A 9,198-nucleotide genomic window follows, 5' to 3' on the forward strand; every position below is an offset into this window, starting at 1 on the left:
AATCAAACAAAACAAAAATGGCGGAAGATGACGAAATTGATATTTTAGGCGATTTTAATTTAGATAATTTTTTAACAAAAGGTGATTCCGGCATGTAAGTACAGGTTTCACAATTTCATTGTTGTCACAGCCCTCCATGAGGGTGCATAATCGATTGCGTAAATAATTCACTCTAACCTAATTTTTTTCAGTTATGAAAACTCTTCGCTTGTGTCTCAGAACTCGGATCTCCTAAACTGTGATTACACAATACACCCGCAATGGCTTTTAGATAAACCTAGCGCTAATCCTGACTGCTGGTATGATAACAGTTCAGTTTTGTCCCCCGGACTGTCAGAAAAACCAAATGAGTTTGGGAGCGGTGATGATACTTTGGGACATGTTTCAACTGAAAATTCTATTTCTGACGAAAGTGGGTGGACGGAAAAAGAGAAGAATTTGCTAGAAAGAGGGATTGAGATATTTGGGAAGAGCAATGTGAGGTTATCGCAATTTATTGGCTCTAGGACGCCAGCTGAAGTGAAATACTACCTTAAGAATTTTTATATGGAAGCACAAACGTCATATAATGGTTTTAACACTAGAGTAGAAGATATGAATATTGTTAGTAATTTAGTTTCAGATATTTTAGATGATACTCAGGTTAATTATTTCCTAATTAAGTTGAAGCAAATGTAAAGTTGCCCTGTTGCAGATTCCTGCAAGTATTGAGGAAGTTATTGCAGCTGTAAGCACTGCAAAACCCACAATACCTATAAAGCAACCGCACAAAAAGAAATATTCTTTTAATAGTAATGAAGATGAAGATTTATCACAAGTGTCTAGTCCTACTTTAAAAACTAACGTAAAGCAAAGCACTGACAGTGCAACTAAATTGGACCAAAAGAAGAAAATTAAGAATAAATTAAAACGTCCAGTGAAATTTAAAATTAGAACAAAACTGAAATTTCCAATGAATCACGTTAAACAGAAAACTGTTAAAATTATGAATCAGGAAAATAAGAAAACTGAGATTGGAAGGGTTGAGATTACTACTGGGAGAGGGTTGGCAGTACCGATATGTGAAGGGGAGGAAATAGTATGTTACTTTTTATTCCAATTTTATTTTAATGTGAAGTTATATTTAGGTAAAAATAAGCAAAGATGATTCAGGTTCTGATGTGGAGATTGATATTGAAGATTCTGATGAAGTAAAGCCGGAAATTAAAGTAAATAATTCTCTAAGAAATGAAACTGTGTTACACAACACTGAAATTAAGGAAAATGATAATTTTGAAAGTTTCTCAAAGCCACCGAAAATAACAATAGATTTATCAGTATTGGATGAATCACTTGTGACAGAACTCACAACTTTAGAAACGCCTCAATCTGAAGTCACAATTAAAGAAAATTTCATAACCGAATTGGAGAAAGTTATCCACAGCGAATTTTTTGAGGGACGACCCACCAAAACACCGTTACGTTACCTTAAAGTATGACAAAAATTGTTTAAAATGTTTGTTGGTAACATTTTTTTAGATAAGGAATCACATAATCAATTGTTGGCTCACATCAAAACCATCTTATGTCACAAAAACCTCAATTCGTCAAGGTTTAAAAAACTGCGGCGACGTGAATTGTTTAGGCAGAATTCACTGTTATTTGGAACAAATAGGAGCAATTAATTTTGGATGTTGTACGTATTTCTTATTAAATAATGAACAAATTTTAATTGTTTTTAACTCCAGCACAAACCAATTACATTCGTCCATTAATTGATATTTTTCAAAGTGTCACAAGCAAAAGCGAAAAAAATTTAAAAGATGGCAAAAACCAAATTAAACAAAACATTGAGTTGGGGTGCAGGCCGAGGATTAAGCGGAAATTCGCCAATGTGAGTAAATACAATTCTTAAAAAATATATTTAACTTCAAATGTTGGTAAATAAAACAGATCATTTAGATTTGTTTCTTTTTTTTTCATTTCTAACTTTGTTATTAAAAAAACAGGAATATTGCAAGTATTTTTTTATGAACAGGTGTGCGATTCTGAGAGAATTAAGAATGCAAAAAAAAATTAAAATAAGGGCCAGTTGCATAATCAAATTTAAAGGAGCATTAAATTAAATGTTGTTTAGAATGTGCTAATTATACGGACTCCTTGAGCAAAATTTTACATTCTAAACCAACATTAACCTTAAAGTTTCTTTAATTCGATCATGAAACTGGACCTAAGTACCTTAAAAAAATTCACTACGCCTCTGATTAAAAAAATTCTTGGTTTCCTTGGAAACATCGCAGTTTCCATAACAATATAGGTATCTTATTAGATTTTTCCATAGGCATCGCATAGGTATTTGAAATATTTCATTCCAAACTTAGAATGAAAAACCAAATTGTTTTTTTATAAAATAAATTACAGCACTCTGTATTACTGAAAGATTTGTTTTTTATTATTCTTTTTATGGTTTTTGATATTTTCAAAGTTAAATAAACTCTTGAATAGGACGGGGAAGGGGGCTGTACTCTAACCCACGACGAGAAAGGGGACGTCATCAACACTACCATAGTGAACGAAGAACCGGTCAAACCCAAAATGTCCATTAAACGACCCACAATACGCCTTATCTACTGTCGAAATTTCCCCGAAGGAAGCCCTGTAAGCTCCCGCTCAAATCTCTTCAATGTTTTCACCATTTTTTTCAGCAAAAATATAGAGTGCGGATGCAGCTCACAACCCTCCTTTTGATGGACTTCCATGCCCACACATCCCTTACCGAAGTCATGGGCTTAGTCGCTGGTACTTGGAACCCGACCAAAAAAATTCTAACCATTTCTCATTACGAACCGTGTCGAAATATCGCATCTTCGGCTACGCATTGCGACATGTGCCCCATATCCCAGTCAAAAGCCGCCGAATTGATCCACAATCGAGGGTTAGATGTCTTGGGGTGGTTCCACTCGCACCCGACTTTCGCCCCTGAGCCTTCACAGCAAGATTTGGAGACGCAACAAGACGTTCAAATGTGGATAGGGACCACGTCGCCGTGTTTAGGGGTGATTTTGTCGCCGTTTAGCGCACATGGGGCCTTAATTGCGTCGCCGTTTCGGTGCATGGTGGTGGATAAAAAGGAGAATTTTGAGGATCAATTCGTGCCTTATAAATTTCAAGTTGATGTGGCTTCAAATGAAGGGGATTTTGACCGTTTTTTTAGTGATTTGAGGCAAATTTTTCATTTCTCGAAGTCAAATGAGGGGAAAATCGATTTTAGTAAGCCGTATTTTCAGGATAATTCCATAAGTTATTTAGAGAAATATATTACTAGTGTGAGAATGCATTTAGCTAAGTGTGGGAGTTTGAATAAGATGACTTGTGATTATATTATCGAGAATATCTCGAATATTTGTACAAAATGAGAAATACCAGGTGTAATAATTCGTACTTTTATTTATTAATAAATTTAGATTTTTTCAAGTGCTTGTTGGAGATCATTTATCAAGTCCTCAACGTCTTCCAGACCCACAGAYAGCCGAACTAAATCATCAGTGATTTTTAAGACTTTCCTTTGGTCTTCAGGAACGGAAGCATGAGTCATGACCGACCTAAAAACTCCCATTATTACTGACAAAAAATAAAAAAACTTACGGAAGTTCAGCCAAACTCTCATATCCGCCCAAACTTTCAGCTAAAGTGAAAATTTTCAACGAGCTCAGAAACGTTCTCGATTGTTCAAGAGTCGCATTTTTGAGATAAAAGGACATAATTCCGCTACAACCCGACGATTGTCTTTTGAAAATATCATGTTGGGGGTGCGAAGGCAACCCTGGGTGGACCACTTTGGCGACTTTGGGGTGTTTCTCCAAAAACTTAGCCACTTGTATKGAATTTTTCATGTGTTGTTGCATTCTCAAGGCCAAAGTTTTCAAACTTCGGGTCACCTGATAACAATCAAAGGGSGCAGGAATGATTCCCATAGCTGAAAATTGCCTTCAAGCATCACTAGTGTTAAATATTAGGGCTACCATTTTGAAGAAATTTCAGTTTGTCGTAAATCTCCTTATTGTTRGTGATTGTGGCCCCCATGATAACATCCGAATGACCGTTGATGTACTTGGTGATTGAATGTATAACGAGATCAGCGCCGAACTCCAACGGCCGTTGGAAATAGGGGGTCACAAARGTGCTATCAACGGCCAGTAAGACATTATGTTTGTGGGCAAGTTCAGCCATTGCTTTTATGTCCATGACTTTCAAAGTCGGGTTTGTAAGACTCTCAATCCAAATCAGCTAAAATTTGCGTTGATTTTAGCCCCAATTCTGAGCACACTTACTTTGGTGTTGGGTTTGATAGTTTTTTCAATATCTTTTTCATTAACGAAGGTGGTATCGAGTCCGAACTTCGAACAGACTTGTCTAAAGAGCCGATTAGTGCCCCCATAGACGTCATCCCCGCAGATGATGTGGTCCCCGGCTTTAAAAAGACTAGCCACGGCTGTGGTAGCTCCTAGGCCTGAGGACCAGCACAGCCCATATTTTCCGTTGTCAAGGGTTGCCAAACATTTCTCTAAAACTTCTCTATTGGGGTTGCCGGAGCGACCGTATCCGTATTTCTGCAATTTTTAATAAAAAAAACGCACGACTATTTTTAACAAAAAGAAAAAAGTATTACCTTGAAATTTGCAGGGCCGTATTGTTTAAAAGTTGTGGAAGACACCATGGGGGTGACTAAAGCCATGGAGTCCCATTGTTCCGGTTCCTGAAACGCGTGAATTGCAGCAGTTGCGAAACCCTTATGTTGGGGAAGATATCCACTCTCGCCGGTCATTTTGAAGACTGAAAATTCCAACTAACCATTGTTCCAATTTAAGATAATAATCATTGATTAGATTCAATAAAAAGAACATCACTGATTAAAAACAAGCCGCTTAATTTCACTCGGCAACAAAGAAACCTGTGTTCTGAAGGTCGCACGAAATTGATTAAAATTAGTCATGTTATGTTTAGCCCAGTCAAATTAGACAAATCGGTGGAAAAAAATCCTAGAGTTTGAATTTTTTTTAAACGCTTTCTTTACACTAGGGTAGACATATATCAAAAGTCCCCAAAGGTACCCACCTTTGGGCTCGAAAAGAAGGAGGGGGTTAAAGGTGTCTTTTTTTTTGCTTATATCTCGGAAATTATCACTCCTTTAGGTTTTTATCTTCTTATCAAAATTAAAGCTTACAAAATTTCCTACAAAAATGGTCCTTTGCATTTTTGTTGTAAGACTAAAAACATCATTTAAAAAAATGTGCTTTATCTTCATTTAAAACAGAATTAGTCTTGTAATTTAAAAAAAAAACTGACAGTAAATTGAATTTACTGGGTTCAATACTTCATCAAAGGAAGGGGGAGTCACGAGGGTCTATAAATATAAACTCATCGTTTATGTAATTCATGCAGAATTTTCTGTAGAAGTCTATTTCTGCATGAAAATTTCCTACAAAAATGGTCCTATTCATTTTTGTCGTAGGACTAACCGTAGGCTTCAAAAGTTTGGAGTCTACACAAAATTGCATCAAAAATCCTTTGAAACACATTTCATTAGTATACAAGGTGATTCTTTTAGGGCCTATATTAGAAACTTTTTAACTTCTAATGCAGATAGAAATTTAAAATTTGGCACACATCTGAAATCAACCAGTCTAAGTTCAATTAAATTATTTTAAAAATGGCTGAACTTCCGGAACTACGAGAAATTGGCGCTAACTTTGAAATTTTAAATGGTAACCACTTATTTTGATTGCATTTTTGAATTCTCCTCTCCAAACTGAGTAAAATGTATCTAGTTATTAGAACTTATCTGTCATAGTTTTTGACATATGTCAATTTTTTGCTCAAAATTTTCATTTGCAGAGGTTTATTAAAAACATCACAGCTCTTGAACCGTTTGCGATAAGTCAATAATTTTTTTTGCATTCGATAACCAAACGTCCGAAGAGTTTCCTAAAATTTTCAAAATTGTAAACTGTCAAATTGCAAAGCTTATATGATTTTTTGAAAATGATATTTAACAAACAGCTATAACTCAGTTTTTTCATATAAAATGACCCCATTTTCTCAACGGCAAGCGAAAGTACATCGATTTCTAGAAGGACTTTTATCAACATGTCCTATACCCATCTCTTACAGTTTCTAAAATAATCACGAAAAACATGTTTTTGTTTTTTATTTTTATAGTCAATCACGTAGGCTTTGGAAAATGATCAATACGTATTAAAGATTTAGTCTACACAACACCCATTCGGAATTACGAAGAATTGAGGCAAGGATTGAGACGGCATTTAATAATCTTCAACCAAATGAAATAATGGAAGCCACTCAAATCAGTTCACCATCGAATTTTGGACTGTTTGAAAATGGTAAACATATCGAACATCTGTATTAATTATGGTAGGTATATCTTTATTGTATTTTTTCAAAGCCAATGTGATTAACTATAAAAATAAAAACATTAACATGTTTTTCGTGATTATTTCAAAAACTGTAAGAGATAGGTATAGGACATGTTGATAAAAGTCCCTTTATAAATTAATGTACTTTTGATTGCCGTTGAGAAAATAGAGTCATTTCATTTGAAAAAACTGAGTTATAGCTGTTTGGTAATGATCATTTTCAAAAAATCATACTAACCTTGCAATTTGACAGTTGACAATTTTGAAAATTCTAGAAAACGTTTCGAACCTTTGGTTATCGAATGCAAAAAAAAATATTCACTTATCGCAAAGGGTTCAAGAGCTGTGATGTTTTGAATGAACCCCTGCAAGTGAAAATTTTGACCAAAAAATTAACATATGTCAAAAACTATGACAGGTACTAACAACTAGGTACATTTTACTTAGTTTAAAGAGGAAAATTCAACAATGCAATAAAATTAAGTGGGTACCATTTAACATTTCAAAGTGGGCGTCAATTTCTCGTAGTTCCGTAAGTTCAGCCATTTTGAAAATAATTTAATTGAACTTTAGACTAGTCGACTTGGGTTGTGTACAAAGTTTCAAATTATTATCTGCATTAGAAGTTAAAAAGTTTCTAATGTAGGCTCTAAAAGAATCACCTTGTATAGTATAGTATTTATATTTGTAGAGCGTTCCCCAACTAAGCTGGTCTGCCTGAAACCGAGATATAAATAAAAATTTTGGATGAAAGAGAAAATCAATCTGTAAGGGGGTTAAATGGGGTGTAAATGTTTAAACAAAGATATAAACATAAAATTCTTTAGAGGTGTAAAGGGGCACTAAAATCAGATTTTTCGAAAATTAGTTTTTAAGGGAATAAAACGGTGTACACATTTAAAGGGATATAAAAACATTATATTTAGAAAATATGATCCTTAGAGAGTGTAGAAGTGCACTTTTCTAATTTTAATGAAATAAAATAGAGTTTAAACGCTTAAAAACAAAATTAGAAACATGAAATTTCGAAGTTTGAGAGTGCAGAACTGCACTGAGACGACACTGAAAATCAACATTTAATATTTATCCATAAACAAACCCCGTGCGAAGAACGAGACTACTATAACTGAATCCTATACATAACATAGGCAATTATCTAACTTTATAGAGTATCTAATAAGCCTATTTTATATCAGAAATACACGCGGACAAAGTCGCAGGCAAATGCTAATTCAGCATATAAGGATGACTCGGAAGACTTGATAGACCCTCGGGGCACTTTCTAATAAACTGTTGAATCCAATACATTCAATTTACAGTAAGCTTTATTTAAATCATCGATATTAAATCATCTATTTATTAATATTGTACTCAACAAGACTAAATCGGTTTTCAATGTTTAAGTTGAAGACGAAGATGCAGCATATGAGGACGACTCGGAAGAATTTATAGACTCTCTAATGAAGTGTTGCACCCAATAAATTCAATTTGCTTTCAGTTGTTTCAAATCATAAGATTAATAACAGTTTCGTAATGGACCTTAGTACGAACGCAAAGTAGAAAAACATTTTATTCATGTTCCTGGTATCTTACCTTACTTGAAAATACTCTCTGGGGCGCGAGTTCTAGCGCACTGTATGTCTACCCAAGAAAAAAGAAAGCGTTTAAAAAAAATCCAACTCTCTAGGATTTTTTTCCACCGATCGCCCTATTTATGTCTAATTTGACTGGGCTAGTTAAAAATGGACCAATTTGATTAAAAAATCGAGCACAGAATGGTTTATTTTTGAAAAAAATTTAAAATATCTGAGTATGTATTGACTTATTGTATTTATTGGGGGGAATGAATGGCCACGTGTAACTCGAATTTTTCGAATTCTACACACCTGCCACTCATGACAAAAGATCAATTTTTGATCAAATTTTAATAAAAAAGTGTTATTATTCATGTTTTTACCTCTAAAACTTGACTGGAAATTTTCAACACTCGTCAAACTGATTCTACTGCCTATATTTGAAGAGTTGCGACACTGAACGTCAAACCGAACCAATTTCGTATTATGTGGATAAGGTATATACGTTCTATCCTTTTTCGTTAAAATTAGAAAACTGACATTCAGTGTCCCAACTCTTCTAATTCTTATTCTATGTTCTAATATAGGAACTCTAGTTTCTTCCATAGGCGTCGCATAGGTGTTTGAAATATTTCATTCAAAAATTAGAATGAAAAACCAAAATGTTTTTTTTATAAAATAAATTACTTCACCCTGCATTACTGAAAGATTTTTTTATTATTCTTTTTATGGTTTTTTAATATTTTCAAAGTTAAATAAACTTCTGAATAAGATGGGGAAGGAGGCTGTACTCTAACCTACTACGAGAAAGGGGACGTCGTCAACACTAACCTAGTGAACGAAGAACCGGTCAAACCCAAAATGTCCATTAAACGACCCACACTACGCCTTATCTACTGTCGAAATTTCCCCGAAGGAAGCCCTGTAAGCTCCCGCTCAAATCTCTTCAATTTTTTCACCATTTTTTTCAGCGGATGCAGCTCACAACCCTCCTTTTGATGGACTTCCATGCCCATACAAGGAGAATTTTGAGGATCAATTCGTGCCTTATAAATTTCAAGTTGATGTGGCTTCAAATGAAGGGGATTTTGACCGGTTTTTTAGTGATTTGAGGCGAATTTTTCATTTCTCGAAGTCAAATGAGGGGAAAATCGATTTTAGTAAGCCGTATTTTCAGGATAATTCCATAAGTTATTTAGAGAAATATATTA

At 34.5% G+C, this 9,198-nt stretch overlaps 2 protein-coding genes across 5 annotated transcripts in view; one reads left to right on the forward strand and one right to left on the reverse strand.

Moving 5' to 3' along the window:
* Positions 1 to 2: 2 nt before the first annotated feature.
* Positions 3 to 3,456, forward strand: LOC123015801 (deubiquitinase MYSM1-like). The gene is made up of 8 exons (XM_044415772.1): positions 3 to 94; positions 192 to 642; positions 695 to 1,078; positions 1,128 to 1,472; positions 1,519 to 1,675; positions 1,728 to 1,873; positions 2,485 to 2,637; positions 2,685 to 3,456. Exons 1-8 carry the CDS (start codon positions 18 to 20, stop codon positions 3,393 to 3,395), a joined length of 2,424 nt encoding a protein of 807 aa, XP_044271707.1. The 5' UTR covers positions 3 to 17; the 3' UTR covers positions 3,396 to 3,456.
* The window catches only part of LOC123015802 (cystathionine gamma-lyase), a 7,926-nt gene continuing 2,136 nt past the window's right edge, over positions 3,409 to 9,198 (reverse strand). For 2 of the 4 annotated variants that reach the window (XM_044415775.1, XM_044415773.1), the window contains exons 5-7: positions 4,002 to 4,086; positions 3,625 to 3,955; positions 3,409 to 3,581 (exon numbers count right to left, since the gene is read on the reverse strand). In XM_044415775.1, the coding sequence (XP_044271710.1) occupies positions 3,440 to 3,581; positions 3,625 to 3,955; positions 4,002 to 4,086 (558 nt within the window). In that variant the 3' untranslated portion in view covers positions 3,409 to 3,439. Of the gene's footprint in view, positions 3,582 to 3,624; positions 3,956 to 4,001; positions 4,267 to 4,310; positions 4,590 to 4,648; positions 4,826 to 8,370; positions 8,464 to 9,198 lie in introns of those variants that run through there. The other 2 variants (XM_044415776.1, XM_044415777.1) reach the window with 2 other exon arrangements.

This window comes from Tribolium madens, unplaced genomic scaffold (genome assembly GCF_015345945.1).
Source record: "Tribolium madens isolate multiple individuals breed KSU strain unplaced genomic scaffold, Tmad_KSU_1.1 Scaffold_19;HRSCAF=116;Tcas5.2_LG9, whole genome shotgun sequence".
Taxonomy (NCBI): domain Eukaryota; kingdom Metazoa; phylum Arthropoda; class Insecta; order Coleoptera; family Tenebrionidae; genus Tribolium; species Tribolium madens.